This window comes from Dermacentor variabilis, chromosome 1 (genome assembly GCF_050947875.1).
Source record: "Dermacentor variabilis isolate Ectoservices chromosome 1, ASM5094787v1, whole genome shotgun sequence".
Lineage (NCBI taxonomy): Eukaryota > Metazoa > Arthropoda > Arachnida > Ixodida > Ixodidae > Dermacentor > Dermacentor variabilis.
In genome coordinates, this window is record NC_134568.1 from 222,017,734 (window position 1) to 222,038,570 (window position 20,837).

Consider the following 20,837-nt stretch of genomic DNA (forward strand, 5'->3'; position numbering starts at 1 on the left):
ATGCTATGATTTATGCAATCAAAGGCTTTGCTATATTCTGAGAAAATTCCCAAAACAAGGTTCATTTGTTCAAAGTTCCTTAGTATATATTTTTTCTGGTGTAAAAGAGCAAGTTCCGTCGATTCGTTTTTTCTGAAGCCGTACTGGCAGTCAGAAAGTATACTGTGTTTATTTAAAAAACTTTCAACTCGCTTAAGAATGAGCTTCTCGAACACTTTTGAGAAGACGGGCAGCATACTGATTGGTCTATAGTTCCCAAAGTCATTTTTGCTACTTTTTTTATATATGACTGCTACTCTAGCAATCTGCATTCTCGGGGGAAAAGTAACGGTTTCTAAGCATAAGTTGTATATGTGCTCCAATGGCGCAGCAATGATGTCAGTGACGTGCTTAACTGGACGTATCTGTATATTTTCCACATCACACGAGATAATTAATCACACTTACCTAATTAAATCTCAGTAACGAAAAAAAAAATACTGGCCGCTACTCCACTGTAATGGAAACAATATGCACTGGGTTTCGTTCGAGTAACGCATTGCTTTTTTTTTTTCAAATCTTGGCGCATGATTGGGACACCATGTATATATTCATGACACTGTATGCAAGTGACGATGTTTCCATTCCTATTAAATGTTGTAAATTATTACAAGTGCTTTTTAATGAGTTGTTAGCTTTCCTTACTGGAAAGAGAAGTGATACTGGGACACGTATCATTCACATGCATTTCACACGCCGTTGATAAAAGAGTCTGCCGAAGGGGTCACTAAAGTCTACAGGTTTTCTCAGGGTCAAAAATGCACGCAAAGCATTTTGAACCAAGGTGAACATACAGCAACATACTCATTCTCTAGGCATAAGCTATCCATACCTTTCGAAACATTTGTTATATTGGCTACCTTCTTCTCTTTAAGGATATAATAAACTTTGTCCTGTGTATATATTTAAATATATTTTGTGTGTGCATATTGCAAATTTAAAATAATGCTGAAGTGAGAAAATACGGATAAGGCAGCCGCGGATGGTACTTCTAATGCGCTTATTCTCTTATTGTCAGGATTTGAAAAAAATACAACAAAGTATAATTTAAAATCTGCGCACGTCCACGCCAACAATGATGCAGTAAGCTATTCGTCATAATAAAATTTTAAGTGCAAAGGTCGAGGCACGCCAAAAGTAACCTAAAATGCTTTGGGCGACATACCCCATACCCGTGCAACATACCCCATACTGAGAAGATAGTACTTTTCGCCGACGGTACAAATGCATTTTTTCATAGTAAAAATTTGGAACAGGCCGAATTAAAAGCTAATATATGCATGGCTAAGACAACTATCACTATAGTTAGGTGCAAGTGAGTTACAGTTAAATAAAAGTAAAACGAAATATGTCTTCTTCAGAGCTCGAAACTCGCATATAAATAATAGTTTGCCCCGGCGTTTTGAAGGCGCAGTGCTTGGAAAAGACGAGCAGTGTATAGTTCGTAAGTGTATTTTTTTTTTCAGGAATATTTATCGCGGAATGACCACATATCCCACCTCCAAAGTAGGCTATCTCGAACAATTGGCGCACTATGGAAAATATGTTTTTTTTAATTCGAAACAGATTAAAACCGGTTAAATATCATGCATTAACTCAGTCCCACCTACAATACTGCTTACTGACATGGGGCTCTACAACGACGACAAATTTAAATAAACCAGAGGTTTTACAAAACAGAGCTGTTCGTGTTCTTGAATGCGTCCGCTTCCGTGATACCACATTTGCGTACAGAATGAGGTATAAATTAGTTCCACCAAATCTTCTTTATACAGAGAAGTTCTCACTTTATATGTTCATGAAAATTAAAGAAAACTTGGCAAATTTTGAGCCTATCTATCCTCAAACGACCACACACCGCAACTTTTGTGGGATTAACTATAAACTGCCTAAGATTATAACTAATTATGGGATGCAAAGCTTTAGGTATAAAATTCTAAAGCTCCAGACATGTACACTACAAACAGATGCACATCGTGTGGCGAGGTTACCACACTTAATCACATGTTATGGGAGTGTCAGCACTTAGCAAACAAGTCGGGCAGTGCCGACCCCTCCGGCTCTTCCACCGCCAGCCTCCGCTCGCGCTGGGAGACCACACTGCTCAGCTTGAACCTGACAGCACAACTCTGAGCCGTCCAGCGAGCCGAGCAAGCCGCTTTGAAACATGGCCTCGGAACCGCGTCCGCGGCGGGTGCCCAGACCCACTAAAAAGATACCGGACTCAAATCTTATTGATTTGAAAATAAAGTTTACGTTCTCTATCTCCTAATTGAAAACAAGGAAGTGTTAGACCTAATAAAGCAATCGCCTTCAATAAAATTGTATAAAAGAAATATATGTAACCGAACATAGTTCGTTGGTGTGATGTGTGGTTTTCGTGCGAACTCTGTGTATTTTTACGAAGTGAGTTTTAAATGCTTATTCATGCCAGTTTGAGCCTAATGAATACTGTAGCGTTTTTATATGTAAGACATAGTAGAGTACTACGTCTGTTCTTGTTTCCTGATTCCTATGTTTGTTACCGAATGCGTGCTGTTGCAAATCGTGACGTTAAGAACTGAAATAGCAGTGCTACAACTATAGTTAATTACGTTTTTTTATTGTTCGCCCAAACTGTCTTGTTGATGCTGTTTTTTGGTTGCACATCGTGTGCATGTTTTTCTTAGCTTGCAGTGTATAATATTTTTCTTGACCTTGCCTCATGAACTACTCGTTCAAATCCCCCCCCCCCCCAACTCCTCTTTTTTTCCTTTTCTCCTCATTCTTACGCTGTCCTGATTGCTTCGCTGGAGCGTAGATTGTACAGGGGTCAGGGCCTCAGTCAGGCGCATGCTAGCGCCTTTAGTCCTGACCCTTCTGGTTTTCTGTAAGCAAACTGGAAAACTTGTGATTAAAAAATGACATGTTAAGGGGGGGAAGGAGGGGTAGGCTTCGGCATCGTCGGGGGTAGGGGAGCTCAAGCCCCCGGAAAGCTCCGGAAAGGGCTCGGGTCGGTCGAGGCTTGCCTCATCGCGCTATAGCGCAACTACTCAAGCTCAGAGTTGGCTGCGTGTACGCGTGCGAACGTTTACACAGACAAGGACGTGTGGCCAGTCCATCGTGTAGGTCTTGCGGTTGCTGCCAGACACATAAGCACCTGATATTGGAGTGCCCGCTTTCAGTGCGCAGCTCGTGTCGCGGGGCTTTCATCTCCTTGGCCTGCGGTGTACGACACTCGACGAATGTTTGTACCCGAGTGGTTGTGCGTCTCGACGCGATCAGACTCATCGCACTCTCCTTACTTTTGTAGAATTAACTGATATAGGCTCACGTTTGCAGCTGAGAAACTATTTCTTCTATTTAATATTCTGTAGTAGCGTTACCTTCAGTGATCAGCCCTACTGTGTGCGCATGTGACCTGTACTGCGTCTTCTACATTATTCTTTTAGATTTGTCATCTTGCTCTTCCTTTCCTCTTTCCGCCCCTCCTTCCTATCTTCCATTTCTGTGTTGCTGTCACCTCGCTTCGGAAGAGTAGGCAGGTGTTGTGCCCCTTCCGGTGGCAGTTGCCAGGCTGCTCCTCGCTTTCCCTTTCCTGTCAAATGTATATATGTTTTCAAAATAAATAATAATAATAATAATAATAATAATAATAATAATAATAATAATAATAATAATAATAATAATAAAACACGCTACGCCACCACTGTATCCTGCCTTCGAACGCGTTGCCGAGAAATTGCGAACTGCTGGACTTGTTTGAGTAAGGGGCTTCAAAGGCGTTTCTTTCTCGTTGCCTTCCGTTGTAGCGTAGAAAAAAGGAATGGTCGGAAATTTTCCAGAGAATTCAGTAAGCGCACAGTGGTGAATATACAGCAGTTGCCCTCCGCAGCTCGACCGGCAAGTCCACGCAACCATTATATTTTCACGGTGCTGCGCACGGCTTTTGGATAGGTTTTACTCTCCTCAGCGGGTTACATTTCGGGCTCGATCTTCGACAAAGATAGCTCTGATTTAGCGTTCACTGTATTACTGCGTATCCGAATCCAACCCGCTAGGTGCAAGCTACGCGCGTGCGAGTGGAGCGCGCGCAGCGCTGCGAGCTCGTGGAGGCCGCACGGCAGCCATCCATGGCGCGCAAGGGTTTTTTCCGAGATCGAGCGCACTGTGGCTTCGGCGGCGAGATTGGGAATCCCAGCGCACTTTTCTCTCTTCCGCGCCAGCAAGCAGCAGCGGTGCAGAGCTGAATCTGCTGTGGCGTGGCGTGGAAAATGGCGCCGCGCGCGAATGCAGTCGCAATCCTTTCGCGCAGAGCGGCGGACGCGATCAAATTCCGGCGACACGCTCCCGCGTGCGTCAAGTATGGAAGGCGAGAACCGAGCAGCGGCCGCCGCATACCAGGGCCGAACGCCCATTATTCATCCCAATCGACAGGCAGAGAGAGCGATCCGGAACCATTTATTCTGAACGCCCTTGTGATGCCACGCTTCCCCTTCGCGCTCGGCGCAAACACAACCCGCCGTCTAAAGCATTCGGCGTAAAGATTATTCGCTGGCGCATCCTAGCTTACGCGACGCAGCCGCGGCAGCAGCAACAGCAGCAGGTAGGCATACCTCCGGCTCGGGTTCGGATGGGGAGGGGAGATGCGCGATTTTAAAGCGCGACGGGAACGTGCGAGGCGGAACCGCCTCCGCCGAGGCGGCCGCCCCACCCCGTCGATTAAAAAGCCGGGCCGCATAACGGGGGGGCCCGAACCGTGGCTGGGTGGTAGCGGCCCAGCAGTCACGCAGGGCGTTTTTAAATTTCTCGCAGTTCAGGCGGAAGGAGGACACGCCGAGGGGCGAAATTGCCGACACGCGTCGAAGCGTAAGCGGCGCTCGCGCTTCGCTGGACGTGCTCGGCAGAGACGCCGCGCGCGTGAGCCCCGCTGCTAATGGTGACGGACGGCGACGGTGCAGCTGCGCGACGCCAGGGCGGTGCTCGGCGGAACGCACGCGCGTCAACGGCTTGTCCTGCACCCGCGGTCGCTGCGAGGCGGTGCCAAAAGGCAGCGGTGTCATTTCGCCGCTATAGTGCCGGAATGGAGCGTAAACGCTTTTCTTTGAGAACGCTAGCAGCAAGATCGCATACGACTCCAAAAAAGAAAAAAAAAAAGGAAATTGGGCATGTCGGTAAGCAAAAAGCGCGCTCCTCAGATAATACTTATTTATTGCTTTGTCATGCATCGCGCAACGGTTCTCAAAACGTTCACTAAAGGAGGAGATGAGGAAGAGAGGGAAAGGAGGGGAGGTTAGTCCGTGATAGACCGCCTGGCTACCCTTTGGTGGGGTAATGAGTTAAAGTGAATTAAAGGTGACAGAAGCCTACACGTGTGAACAAGAAGAAGAAAAAAGTCTGTACGTGACCTGTCACTCAGTTCACTTGTCCTCAAGAAGCGCAACAACATGTTCATCACCTTCTGTGCTGATGAAGGACTCGACCAATGTATTTGGTCGAACACGGTTCTTGGTTTTACGGGTACTTCCGAGCACCAGCAAGCTGTATATAGTCCAGGAAACCCATAAACAGCAAGATTAAAGAACAAGCAAGTTGGTAAGAATAATAATCAGGTCATTGTTATGCGTTATATATTAGATGTTTTCTTGAAATAAACTTCAATCGATAGTGAGCCCCGTGTGGTGCCCTCTCCATTTACTCTGCCTATGTCTAGTCGCGCTGTTGAAACCATGAACCCAGAAACAGTACTGTATATAGGTGGAGTATCGCTCTTCATCGCACCTCACGCACCCCACGCCTCTCGCGCAAAAAATCTTGGGACGTGGTTTATCGTGGTGAGTTTCTTTTTCAAATGGAAGATATGGTGGTTCCAAGACAGTTCACTACCTATTATTATTCCCAGAAAGTGATGTGTCTTCCCAGAAGGGATTACGTCTGCATTCAGTCTAATGATTCCTTCTGCGAGTCGCTTGAGCCGCACAAGCCTTTACCTCGCACACATTCGCTGTCTCTGAACAACGTCACCCCTTCAAATGTCTTGATCTCCACCAAGGCCATTGAGAGACTGAAGTAGCGGAAGAGTTCTGTGGGAGGGTTGTCGGTCAACTGTCCGCGTGGACCAGACGTACTCAAGCTGACGCACCAATCTTGAGAGATTCCCCAATCGCTTTATTGATGAGCTGCAAACGGCTTTGGCAGCGGGCAAGCATTCCTAGTCGCTTCGTCCCGCTGCTCCAGCCAGTCAAGTCTCCCTCGGACGAGGCGTCTCATCGCCCCATCGCACTGGCAAGTTCTCTAGGAAATGGCAGGATCATGATGGAACTGATTCGCCTAGAGCGGTACCTTGAGCACTATGAGATATTGCCTGACGCTATGGCCCGCTTTCGGCGTGGACGGTCCTCAGCAGATTACGTTATTGACTTTCTTTTATCGCCAGTATTCGCCTCATTGGACACTCCATCTCGGTTGGACATTTCGGCGTTCCATTTCTCCTGCTCGTGCCCATGGAGCACCTGCTTAACTTTGGTCAGGTTGTACGACTACTCTGAGGTAAAATGTAATAAGAGCCCAGACTCCAGTGCATCTTTGATTAACTTAACTCAATTACCACGAACAGGAATAACGAGTCCGTCGTGGTTGCTTAGTGGCTGTGGTGTTGGGCTGCTAGCATGAGGTCGCGGGATCGAATCCCGGCCACGGCAGCAGCATCTCGATGGGGGGAAAATGCAAAAACACCCGTGTACTTAGATTTAGGTGCACGTTAAAAAACCGCAGATGGTCCAAATTATTCCGAAGCCCCCCACTACGGCGTTCCCTAATAATCAAATCGTGGTTTTGACACGGAAAACCCCATAATTTAAGGAATAATGAGCCCCCAACTGCTGAATACGGATCCCACGTGATCTTGAAAAGAACCCCAAGTAGTGCTCTCGGAAAACACTGAGAGAACTCCAGTGTCCCAGGAAGAACTCCTGGAAACCACTGGACAGCTCTAGAATGCTCCTCTGCAACTTGAGCAAGCATGCAGCAGCAGCACAGGCACGTTATCTACAGCACTATAGCCACTGCCAAGCAGGACACGCAGAACGCAACCGGTGAGCGAGGCCTCCACGATGCTGAGATCGAGAACGCACCCAGCTCACAGGCAGCACGTGCAGCGCGATGAGTGCAGCGCCACGCGAAACGAAAAGGTGGAGCGGCGCATGTCCAACGACAACGACATGACGACGGTGACACGTATATGAAGGACATCTACAACAGCTCATGCAGTGCTCTCTTTGCGACAATTACGTTAAGAAAGATTGCAGTGCCTTGAAACCGCGTCGCGCATGCACGACTGGGCTTCACTTGGCCAGAAGTGCGTGTGTCCCGTATAGCAATTAATTTCGATTGCGCCGAAAGTCTCACAATTTTGAAGTTTCCAAAACTATATCTACAGTTCAACGACTCTCTCTGTGTCAAAGCTCATCTAATTTTTTTTTCGAGTTTACTTCATGACAACAACTTAAAATATGCACTTACTGCTTTACATCACCGCGTTAACTACAGCTTTACACTGTACAGAGTAATAAAGCTCCGTTCTACTGCGCAAAGCAATAATGTCCCAGGGAGCCGGATTTAAACGCAACGCAGTATTCTGTAAAGCTGTTATCTAACACTACATATTAGCAAATTGCATTGTTCGACCAGTTAATACATGTATATTTTTTTTTAGGTTTGCACAAATTAATGGGCACCAGAAAGGCCAATACTATAACATCTGGTTACAGTGCCCTTTCTGATTATTGTTAATTAAAAAAAAATTACCGACGATTACGTTACTTCCTAATGCGAAATTTGAGCGCAGCAAATAAGCTGTTTCACCTTTTCGATAGATTGAGGCAAAGAAATCGAGCAACACATGTATGCGCTATCACAGAATTTTTTTTTATTTTTCACACGTATTCCTTTAACAAAGACTCCACTAGGTAAGCTTCTGCTTCGGCGGCACGCACCTCTGGATTCTGACGGCGACGGCGCTGGGCCTCTGCTCTGGCAGCTCGTTTAGCAGCAGCAGCAGCAGCAGCAGACGGAGGACTTCCATCGGTCGTCTCGCTCATGGCTCAGAAAGAACTGGCAGATAATTTCGCAGTGGTGAACGGCAGCGGCAATTTCGGCTCGGGCGGTGCACATATACAGATCCGCCGCCACCGATCTGGCTCTCTGATTGCTACCGCACAGGGCGAACGGCAGCGGCAATTTCGGCTCGGGCGGTGCACATATACAGATCCGCCGCCACCGATCTGGCTCTCTGATTGCCACCGCACAGGGGTTGCATTGGAGGAGGAGCGAAGAAAGGAATTAAGTTCGAGCCGGCGCTTTGACAACCGGAGACTCGCAGGAAGAGGGGGGAGGGGGGCGGCGTGTACACCCAGCGGCAAACGATGGGGGCAGAAGCGCGCGCAGCAAGCGGACAACACGATAAAGGGAGGAGGGAAGAGATAGCAGCGACTGACTGATGCCGCTGACGCCGATAGTGAGTCAACCCCAGCTGCGGAGTTGGTTTCAGGGACAACGCCGCCGATGCCGACACAAACAATATGATACCCTCGCTTCCGCAGCGCTAAGAACCAGGTCTAGCCGTGGGAAGGTGGTCACGTATTCGTCGACGTGCCGGGGCCTACGTGAAATAACCGGCGCGTCGGCAACTGAAGAGCACCCTATCCGCCACACAAGAACAGGGGGGGGGGGGACCCTTTCCTCCTCTTTCTGCATGGCGGCGACGGTGTTCTATGCAGTCACGTTATCTTGACTCTCTAGCGGCGTCAGCGGCATCCAGCGGTATCAGTCGGTCGCTGCTAGCGCTGGGGGGATGAAAGGGGGGCGGAGCTGGTTACGAGGCCGACGACAACGCCGACGACGACGCGAAACCCAGGAACGGACGCCAAAGAGCTGCGCTCTAAAAAATGAATGGGATATTATTATATGGATTATCCAAGAGCGCTCGTCGTCATGAGTTATCGAAAACGGTTGCGAGAAAGGGCAAGGCGCGTAAAGGCGAGTAGGCAGAAAATATTACAAGGGGGGTGGGAAAATAAGCCGAGAGATGAGGATGAAGTTGGCGCCTGAGAGAAGAAGGCAGGAGTAGGCGACTAAGAAAGCGTCACGTGACAATGCGGCATCCTTCCCTTGCGGCCTGAATGCCCAAGGAGACGGAATGTCCAGTGGACATTCAGACTCATTGGACAATAAGGCTCGTTGGCCATTGCGCGTTCGGTGGACATTTCGTCTTGTTGGACATTTTGTCTCGCTGGTCATGTAACCCATTGGACGTTCTTTCTCGTTGGACATCCGGTCTCGTTGGACATTCCGTCTCGGACATTCAGTCTGGCCGGTCATTTGACCCATTGGACATTATGTCTCGTTGGACGCTCCGTCTCGTTGGACATTCCATCTCAATTGGACATTCCGTCTCCTTGGTCATTCCGTCTCTGTTGGACGTTCCGTCTTGTTGAACATTCAGTCACGTTGGACATTCCGTCTCGGTTGGACATTACATCGCGTTGGACATTTCGTCTCACCGGTCACGTGATCATTGGAGATTCCGTCTCGTTGTAGATTCGCACTCGTTGTACATTCAGGCTCTGAATCGTAAGAAGGCGATGTGTCAACTGCAAGGAACACTTACGGACGCAAAACTTTATGAATTCAGGGCCGGATCTCCCTTTAACAGGGAACAGCTAAAGGTGCATGTTCGTGTGACAGTGTTTTCTCTCCTTTATGTACAGTTTTGCCTTTGCGTGTGAATATCGAATTCTGTGCTGTCTTCCTCTGCCGCAGCGACCACTATCGCGCACTGTGACAATTATTCAAGCATGTTTTGAAGGTAAACACAGAACAAACCAGAGCACTCTCGGTGAATTGCCACAATGCTGGCACACTTCCGTTATTTGCACTGCATAGTGAGGTCTCGTGTTCTTCGAATCTTGAGAAATACTTGCGCAAGGCTCGCAATGTCACGCATTACGTTCAAGCCCATTGTCACCCAGCCGCTGTGGATAGTGGCCCCGTCAGTATATCGCAGTCCGAACTTGCAGGCTCCCATATTGGCGACTGAAGAACTTTGGCTGCTTTTACTCAGCCCAAATAATTGTGCACATCAAGACGATCAAAGAAGTATCGGAATACGATGATGGTGAAATACCTTCAGCAAGGTTAAGAAAATTGCAGCACGTGACGAGGCCTTATTAATGGACCGGGTAGTTAGCAGCCCTTAGGAATCTGTCACCAATCTCAGAAGCATGCTTCCCTGCACTGAAAGAAAACGATGTGAAATTCTCTCCCAGTATTGTCGCGAATCGCGCTAGCCTTGTAAACTCGGCGAACATATTGGCGAACCAGCTCGGGTCGACGTAAGGGCGGAGGAAGTGTGGAGGGTGGTGCAAAAAAAAAGAGAAAAGAAAGTAGCGACTAAAAGAAAGGAAGAGGCTGTGCGCCGCACAGGCGAGAGTGATGCCCTCGCAACGCGATCGCTTGCGTGTCGGACGCGTCCAATGACACGCATTGTTGGTGCGCGCGCGGTGGGGTCGCTCGCGTGGAATCCGGGCCGCGCGCTTCAGCGGGGATGTCCCTTTTCATAAGGGGCTTGTTAATATGGAGAACGCGCCAGGAATGCTGGCCCCGCGCTGCTCCGTGGTTCCTGGCTGGAACAATAAACGCTCGCCCCGCTACGACGACGACGACGAGAGCTGCAGGGCGCGCGGGGAGGTGTCGCCCGCAGCGAGCGCACGTGTCGTGACGGCTATCTCCTCTGCTGGCGCTCATCGGGCGAGCGGGCCCGTGAGTGATGATAGGGGGCGAGGAGGCGAAGAAGCGGAAAGAATGGCCCGATTAATGGCGCACTCCGAGCGTCACTCCATTATGCAACGCCTCGTGCCCGTGCGCAAATATGACAGCTCGCGCGTACGGGAGCGCGTTTCCGTGTCTTGTATTCCATCTCGTAACGGAGATTTTGGGGCGGTGTGAAACACGGCTAAGCCTCGGCGCGTGCGCTTTCGTTCCTTTCTTGCCGTGCCCGGCACCTAATCGCAGGACCCGCTACGCAGAAGCGAGACGCACGCTTCGTAAGTGCACTGACTCTTCTTTCCAGCGGGAAGAAAATGGCAACAGTTAAAACGTGTTACAGCTAGCGGCTTTTTCCCTGTCGTAATCGTAAACGGCTGGACACCAGCAGAGTGTATACATTACTGGCAAAAGCCATCGGAGGCTTGTTGTAGCGTAAATAACTATTGTACCGTCAACTTATGCTGTGAAGGGATAGGGAGCCTGCAAGATAGCAGACAAAAAATTGAGTGGTCATTCCCCTCTGTGAAGGTGGATGAGCAGCGAAGCTGCAGCACATCACACAGGGTTAGACAAGGCTACATGTATTAAATTTCATCATTTGGTAATGGGACAGACGACAACTTTGTGATTACTGTGATATACACCGATTGGTTCGGTAACAACCTTAGCTAGAACATTGTCCAAAGTTTAGTCTGTACACGACCGTTCCTGAGTAGTTAAGTGACTTGGATTGGTGCGGCAATTCAAACCAAACTCTTCTAGCAGAAACTGAGTGAACCATTTCCTGTCTGGTTTTGAAATGTCCACATTGAAGTCTCCAACGATGATCAGAGGGGTAGTGTCATCACGGCAAATCGATACAAAGTACATGGTCGTGAACTTCTTGATATCACACTTGGGTGTGACTGAAGATATATACAGAATGGATATCATAATTCCATCTTTCGTATGTACGCCAGAGACATCCCCATAGTCGGTGGCGTTTGTCCTCTTGCGAGTCAAGAGCGTACGGTCGCATATACATTTTCTCCTTTGCGTATATGGCAACGCCTCCTGCTCGAGAGTCCATGCGCTGTTCACAAATGATTCCAGTATACTCACGGACTTGAAACAATGCATCTTGATTTATTATTATTATTATTATTATTATTATTATTATTATTATTATTATTATTATTATTATTATTATTATTATTATTATTATTGTTATTATTATTATTATTATTATTATTATTATTATTATTATTATTATTATTATTCGGCAGTCGGCGGCAATTCATTGCCACAAGCTGACGTTTGTCTTTGCCCAGGAAATTCGCAGGACCATGCGTCGTCCAGCCCGGTTCAGGCAGCCATCTTCCGCCAGAGCCCAAGTGAGATAATCGTGGTATCAAGCCTGCGCAGCAAGATTGCCTCCCCACCGACAAGCCAGGGCACCAGAGGGCCGCTAATCGTCTCACCGTCACCTATAAAAGCACGGACTGATCCACAGCCTTCTGCAGTCGGCGGCAATTCTTTGCCGCAAACTGACGTTTGTCTTTGCCCAGGTGAGCTAAGGCTCCTGACTGAATTGTTTAGTTTCTGCGTGCCGCCGACTGCTCTAGAAGGTCTGATATTTTGTGCATTAGGATTGGTGTATCCTCCTGTGTCAGCGCCGTGCCAATGTCGTCCTGTGCAGATTACTCTGATCCTCTTCCTGATGATGGCCGTTTCATGTGTTGCAAAGAGTATAAAAAAACCCTTCATTTGCGCTCATCATATTCAGGAATCGCAGAATCAACGTTCATTTCGATGGGTGCGTCCAAACGTGACACATGGAAATGTCGTCATTGTCGACAGGGAAAAAACCGACCCTCGGCTACAGATGCATCTGTTACAGATGAACTTGATGCTCTTCAAAGCCAAATAGGAGCTATAAATAAAAAACTGGACGGTCTCTCTTCCCTTAGACCTGATATCAATTCATTGTTATCACTTCCTGCTAAAATCGATCAGCTTTTGGTGCTGACGTCGACTGTCGACACGCTCCAGTCTTCCGTGAATCACATTCAAAATTCAGTTGCATTCATGTCAACAAAATACGACGATTTTCTGGTTAGAATAGAAGCAAGTGAAAAAGAAATCAAACAAGCCAACTCGGAGGTGTCATCCCTCACGCTCAAAGTGCAGGAGCAAGAGATCGGGATCCATTCTTTGCAAACTGAAATGAACAAACGGGAGCAGTACAGTCGCCGTTCAAACCTCGAAATCCACGGCCTTCCTGCTGCACCTAATGAGGACTTGCGCGCTGTTGCGGCGAATCTAGCAAAAAAAAAATTGACCATCAAAGACTTCGACAGCTCTGACATTCTTGCCATCCATCGCTTACCGAGCAAAAATAAACATAAAAATCCAGTCATTCTGATTAAATTTGCTTCGGTATCTGTAAAGGAAACTTGGATGGCTTGTCGCCATAAACTGCAGAACTTATGCAAAACTGATACTGATCAAAAACTTTATTTTAATGAAAACCTTACAGCAGCAAACCGGGAACTGTTCTGGCTTGCCAGGAAAAAGGGAAAGGAAAAGAAATATAAGTATGCTTGGACAAAGGATGGAAACGTGTTTGCTAAGAAGGAGGAGGGTGGCCTCTTTAATCCGTGTGAACGACGTGAATGATCTGTTGCGCCTAACGTAATTGGTTCAGAGCGGTCTATCATTCACTACGGCGATCTTTTTCAAAACAACCTCATGGCTCTGCGCGAGAGTTTGGTTGACTTTCAAGCACTTGTTCGTCAGTTTTCCTTTCCATCAACAGTTACCACAGTTCAGGTTAATGTGCGCAGTTTGCGAAAGCATTGGGACACATTTTGTACTTACGTTGATAGCATTTTACATAAAGTGGAAATTTTTGTTCTTACTGAAATAAATATATGCTCGGCCGAGACTAACCTTTTCACTCTTCCAGGATTCGTTTGCTTTTTGTTCACTCGAGACACTCAAAGAGGCGGGGGGATAGCAATTTTCGTACAGGATACTTGGAGTGTGGATCAGGTAGTGGCTAATTTTTCTAGTGCGGAATCTTTGGCACAGTACATTTCACACCACCTTAGCCATATTTCACTCTTGACAATATATAGACCACCCTCAAGTAACCTGTCCTTGTTTCTCAATGAGCTGGAGGCACATTTACAAAGGACGACGTTAGTTCCTAATATATGCCTAGTAGGCGATTTTAATATAGATATTCTTAATCCCACTGTAACCTCGGTACGCGATTACTTAGATATCATTGCAAAACATGACCTTGAAAGTATTATTGATATTCCAACTTGGGAAGAATTGCTTCTTAATAATTGAGTAAAGTCTTGTATTGACCACTTCAACATCCGCACGGAGTCTGCTTCAGTTCATGGTGCAGTGTTACAACAGAAATTTGCCGACCATTACTTCATAGCTTGTCAGTTACGCTTTCCTTCTCGGTCGTTATCATGTTCTAGCCCCAACACTTGCCACGCTGTTACCGATACGGCTACTTTTGATAAACTGGTCGCCTTGTTCGACTGGCCAGGGCTGCTTGAAAATACCGACAAGCTCGAGCTATATAATGAATTTTCACGTTCGATGGACATTATATATAAATCCAGTGAAAGTACAATTTACGTTCGCCAACGCCGCTCGAACCAGCCCTGTTTGAACAGCGTCATGTTATCCGCTATCAAAGAAAAAGAACTGCTTTGGCAACGGTGCAGACGTTCGCCTAGTGATTGCATTCTGCGTACACAATTTAAAACTTCTCGAAATAGAGTAAATGCCCTTATTCGTGTAGCCAAGCGTTCGTACAACAGAAAGCGCTTTTATGAATCTCGTAGAAATCCTAAGAAAACGTGGTCTCTGATAAACGAGGTGAGAGGAATACCTTCAAATTCGGCTAAAGATATTCAGAATCATTTTGATTCAGATTTATCAACAGTCGTTGACAATTTTAACCAATTTTTCTCAGTTTTCTGCGGTGTCTAAGCAATCATGTTACACTGGTAGCACTGCTACTCCTGTAATTGAATCCGCTTTCCTAAACCCACTATGACGGAAGAAGAGCTTTACTCGTTATTCAGCAGCTTTGGCAGGCATCAATCACCAGGTATCAATAAAATTCGCATGTTTGATCTATACAGGAACTTTGGCGTTCTGAAAAACGTCTTGCTAGAAATCACAAACGGGATAATTACAAGCGGAAGTATTCCTACGCGGTTAAAGACGGCCGTAGTTTGACCACTTCTAAAAGGTGGTGATGCTAAGTGTGTGCATAATTATCGCCTCATTTCTATCCTGCCTAGTATAGCAAAAGTTCTAGAAAAACATATATTCTTAGTAATGAACACCTTTATTAACAAAGCGGGGGGGGGGGGGGGGTCTCCAACTGTCAATACGGTTTTATTGAAGAAAGGGGCACTCAGGCTTTACTAGAAGAATTGAGTGACCATTTATTTCCTTCACTTGAAAAAAATCTTGTATGTTGCGCACTTTTTTTAGATGTGGCAAAAGCGTTTGACACGGTCTACCATTCGATTATGCTAGAGAAACTCTACAATTTAGGCTTTCGAGGACCTTTCTTCCGATTGTTACGCAATTTCCTTACAGATGGCTCCCAGATTGTTTCCATTTCAGACATTTGCAGTTCCCGTGTTGTTCTGAAGGCTGGTGTGCCACAAGGTTCCATACTGTCTCCCTTACTTCTTAATATATGCGTTAAGGACATGTACAAAGTGCTATCTGTCTGCAAGTTATTTCAATATGCAGACGATACTGCACTTTTAGCGACACATGTGAATTTTCCAGACCCATTCTCAATCCTTCAAAATGACGTCGGGAAATTATTGTATTATTTCTGTGCAAATGTAATTGACATCAATCACTCTAAATCAAAGTTGGTTTGCTTCCATAGCCCACTCAAGCATGTTTAACTTTATTCTTCACTTTATCTGCACAGCTCTCGATGTATTAATTGTTCCTGCCCTCCAGTAAATTTTTCGGACTCTGTGAAGTATTTGGGCATATGGTTTGATTCTAGTATTCTTTTTTCTACTCACTTATCTTACATATGTGCCAAACTTCGTAAAATCGTCTGTTTGCTGTACCGCATCAAAGTGCTTTTACCCTTGTCTGTTAGGAAACTTTTGGTCCATTCGTTAGCCTACAGTGTGCTCAGATATGGGATTACAACATCCGTACATTGTTCTAGTACCTGGAATCAACGTGTAAATAGGTTGCTAAAGTGTATGTTAAAAAGTGTTACTTATGACGTATACAGACCACAAGAGATGAACCTTTTTCAGATGCTAAAAATGCCGAACATGCGCTCACTGTTTGTGCAAACAGTGGTACTGAAACACTTCTGGACGGATACCTTTAAAATCCCCACTGTGCCTTGCCGTCCTTTACGGCGTGCACCTGCTTTTTCAGTTCCTCACACACGTACCAGATTTAGCTGATATACTCGAGCCTTTTATGTTCCAGATATATTCAATGCCCTTCCTTCTGAAGTTTCTTCCTGTAAGTCTGTACGCGACATTCGTAAAAATTTAAAGGCATTGTACACGGAATGATTATAGGCGCCATATTTTTATTTTTCCTGTCATTGCTGAAACGTGCCTTCGCTCTCTGGTTGTTTCATCGCTTTTTTTGTTTTCTATGTTTTTTTTCGTGATTCTCTTCTTTTTCCTTGTACTTTATCACTCGCTACTTTAGTTTTCAATGTCTTTTTTATTTTTATTTCTTGCAAAAGAAAGAAAAGTCCGTTTCTGGCTGAGTCTTGTTACTGACTGCGCGGGTTTCGCGTGACAAGCCACTGTGATGGCTTAGGCGAACCCGATTTCTGTACTTATACTCACAGATTTGATAATAAATTATTATTATTATTATTATTATTATTATTATTATTATTTATATAAGTTAACTCATTTCTAACTCGCGTTTTTATTGTTACCTATATTATTGCTTATTGGTATGGGGTAGAACTACTTTTGTTAATTTGCATAAATTACTTGTCTTGCAAAAGAAGTTTGTTCGGCTGCTCTTTAATGTCCCCAACAATTCCCATACTATAAACTTATTTCAGGAAGCTAACATCATTTCTGTGTTAAAGTTATACCAGTACAAGTTAACAACTGCATTTAGGCGGGAAGTAAAACTGAACTGCTCTTTTCTAGGAGAACTTTGTAACCTTGAACTCAATGGCAAATTTTATGTTACCCGTCATAAAGAGATATGGGGGTGGTCACACCCAGAACAAATAATTTAAGGGAAAAGCTGTCATACAGAATGCCGATGCTTCTAAATAAATATAATAATCTAGGCGTTGATGTCACGCAAATGGCGGCCCAACAACGGAGAGACTTGAATGTGCAGGATTTTTAAATTACTGGTTAAGTAGACATCCTCTCAGCTCGTATGTATATGAAGTGTTTATAAATGCTTCTGTATATGTGTGTGTATATATGTAGGTATGCATACGAGTGTGTATGCAAATACGGGTATATGAGTGCATGCATATATATATATATATATATACATATATATATATATATATATATATATATATATATATATATATACATCAGCCTGGTTACGTCCACTGCAGGGCAAAGGCCTCTCCCATACTTCTCCAACTACCCCGGTTATGTACTAATTGTGGCCATGTTGTCCCTGCAAACTTCTTAATCTCAACCGCCCACCTAACTTTCTGCCGCCCTCTGCTACGCTTCTCTTCCCTTGGAATCCATTCCGTAACTCTTAATGACCATCGGTTATCTTCCCTCCTCATTACGTGTCCTGCCCATGCCCATTTCTTTTTCTTGATTTCAACTAAGATATCATTAACTCGCGTTTGTTCGCTCACCCAATCTGCCCTTTTCTTATCCCTTAACGTTACACCTATCATTCTTCTTTCAATAGCTCGTTGCGTCGTCCTCAATTTAAGTAGAACCCTTTTCGTAAGCCTCCAGGTTTCTGCCCCGTACGTGTGTACTGGTAAGACACAGCTGGTTATAAACTTTTCTCTTAAGGGATAATGGCAATCTGCTGTTCATGATCTGAGAATTCCTGCCAAACGCACCCCAGCCCATTCTTATTCTTCTGACTATTTCAGTCTCATGATCCGGATCCGCAGTCACTACCTGTCCTAAGTAGATGTATTCCCTTACCACTTCCAGTGCCTCACTACCTATCGTAAACTGCTGTTCTCTTCCGAGGCTGTTAAACATTACTTTAGTTTTCTGCAGATTAATTTTTAGACCCACCTTTCGGCTTTGCCTCTCCAGGTCAGTGAGCATGCATTGCAGTTGGTCCCCTGAGTTACTAAGCAAGGCAATATCATCAGCGAATCGCAAGTTACTAAGGTATTCTCCATCAACTCTTATCGCCGTTTCTCCCCAATCCAAGTCTCTGAATACCTCCTGTAAACACGCTGTCAATAGCATTGGAGAGATCGTATCTCCCTGCCTGACGCCTTTCTTTATTGGGATTTTGTTGCTTTCTTTATGGAGGACTACGGTGGCTGTGGATCCGCTATAGATATCTTTCAGCATTTTTACATATGGCTCGTCTACACCCTGATTCCACAATGCCTCCACGACTGCTGAGGTTTCGACTGAATCAAACGCTTTCTCGTAATCAATGAAAGCTATATATAAAGGTTGGTTATATTCCGCTCATTTTTCTATCACCTGATTGATAGTGTGAATATGGTCTATTGTTGAGTAGCCTTTACGGAATCCTGCCTGGTCCTTTGGTTGACGGAAGTCTAAGGCGTTCCTGATTGTATTTGCAATTACCTTAGTAAATACTTTGTAGGCAACGGACAGTAAGCTGATCAGTCTATAATTTTTCAAGTTTTTGGCGTCCCCTTTTGTATGGATTAGGATTATAGTTAGCGTTTTTCCAAGATTCCGGTACGCTCGAAGTCATGAGGCATTGCGTATACAGGGTGGCCAGTTTCTCTAGAACAATATATATATATATATATATATATATATATATATATATATATATATATATATATATATATGTGTTCAGCGGCGTCTTCTTATTTCATTTGTATACACCACGAGAACCACACAAGCTACCCTAAGTATTTTTGATCTAGTCACCAGTGGCTCTGGAGGTATATGGGTATGGCTGTGCCTGTGTATATGCGAGTGTGTGGGTTCATGAGATTATATATATATATATATATATATATATATATATATATATATATATATATATATATATATATATATATATATATATATAAATATTGAGCTGCCTTCACTTCGCGTTTTTAGCGTCTTCAGAATTCTGCGCTACAAGGCGCAGACGTCAGCGCACGATCGCGATCAAGATGCCTGATCGCCATTCACGGGTCGCGATCGTCCGGGTCCAGATCACGCAAGGTCGCGATCACAAAGTACTGTGTAGAAACGCTCGATCCGGATCAAGCTCAATCCGGATCGACCCCTATCGCGATCAGAAGTGTACATATGACATCGGAATTATTGTTGACGCACAAACACGAAATACATATAACCCTAACCATAGACAGCTTCGCTGTAAAGGTATCCACTAAAATAAGAGAGAGAGAGAGAGAGATTAGTGGATAAATGAAAGGCAGGAAGGTTAATCTGGACTGTTAAAAGGGGGGCAAATGATTTAAGAGCTAAAGTCAGGAGTTGATGGGCACCTGTGGTTGCGAAGAAACGGAACGCCTTCTGTGATACTGCCCTTCCTTTTAAAGTCTTGCCATCCATGCCGCTCTAAACCAGCTAGCCGGAATACCCTTCTCACTCAACAATATCTTGGAACCATGGTCTCACAGTATCACTGCTACGGAAGGCCACAACAGTGTTACTGCGAATTCTGAAGTCAGCAAAACTGAATGCTGCCGCACGCATACATTATGCGTGCAGAGCATGAATGAATGAATGAATGAATGAATGAATGAATGAATGAATGAATGAATGAATGAATGAATGAATCAGTCAATCAGTCAATCAATCAATCAATCAATCAATTAATAAAATAATAAGGGCTCCGAAGAAAAACCATGAGGTTTTAGTACTGGCGCACCGGTAGTCTAACGAAAGTACACTGTACAGCTTTCTTAATAAAAGAATACAAAGGCAAAAGAAAAAGATGCATGTACAGAAAAGTCATTTTGACATAATATTGACACACAATAAAGGACATGGAAAGTTGCTAAAACAAGCTCTTACCCATCGACAAAGGTAAGGTAAATCGAAAATGAACAGATAGTGAGCAAGTACAATGAAAAAACTAAGAACAACTGTACAGCTAAAGGTACAAACGTAAGGGAAAGTGAATAAATAAAGGAACAACGATTCATGCCAGATGCATGCAAATTCAATGCACCAACAACAATAAATGTACGAGAAAAAATAACAATAAATATAAATAAATAAATAAATAATATTGAGTGCGCTGGTCCTCATGCATCACTCGAAAGAAGCACGAGGACCTGTTAATGTTTGTGTCCCTTTAACCAAGCTGAGAGGAGTAGAGAAAATCAAGTTAGGCTTTATCGTTACCGGCATATCCCCTCGGATGGTTAACAAGAACGCTATGGCTGCTAATTAGGGTTTGTGAGGATACAAACTAACCAAATGTCACTTAGCAATGTCAACAGTTTGTAGCAATAGAGATATGCGAAACTGTATCTTAAAAGAAAGGCAAAGTGAACGAGTTGGTGCAAACTCGTGTGTAAATTTCCGTGTATCTCAACGTGCACGGTGCGAGAATAGCCCGAAGATGAACATATATTTACGGGTCATTCTTGGTAATTTACTAAAAGAGGCCAGGCCTTGCGCGCGCAATGATTACGAATCATGGAAGAAGGAAAAAGTTAGGAGTGAGCATCGGGCAACGCGATTGAAGCCAAGCATGTCGGCCCAACACGTGATAGTCATAACTCGCGGTAAATTTTAGGGCTTCCGCTCTGCACGCAGTGCTGCGGCAGGACG

The 20,837-nt window shown here is 45.0% G+C and overlaps 1 protein-coding gene across 1 annotated transcript; it reads left to right on the plus strand.

Moving 5' to 3' along the window:
- Positions 1–7,039: 7,039 nt before the first annotated feature.
- Positions 7,040–13,500, plus strand: LOC142560841 (uncharacterized). Its single transcript, XM_075673261.1, has 3 exons — positions 7,040–7,112; positions 12,153–12,215; positions 12,722–13,500. Exons 1-3 carry the CDS (start codon positions 7,040–7,042, stop codon positions 13,498–13,500), a joined length of 915 nt encoding a protein of 304 aa, XP_075529376.1.
- The last annotated feature ends 7,337 nt before the right edge of the window (positions 13,501–20,837 follow it).

Coding starts and splice junctions, on each gene's coding strand:
- LOC142560841 (XM_075673261.1), top strand. CDS start 7,040: ATGCAGCAGCAGCACAGGCACGTTATCTACAGCACTATAGCCACTGCC. Junction 7,113..12,152: donor GGACACGCAGAACGCAACCG/GTGAGCGAGGCC, acceptor GTCTTTGCCCAG/GAAATTCGCAGGACCATGCG. Junction 12,216..12,721: donor CATCTTCCGCCAGAGCCCAA/GTGAGATAATCG, acceptor CATCTGTTACAG/ATGAACTTGATGCTCTTCAA.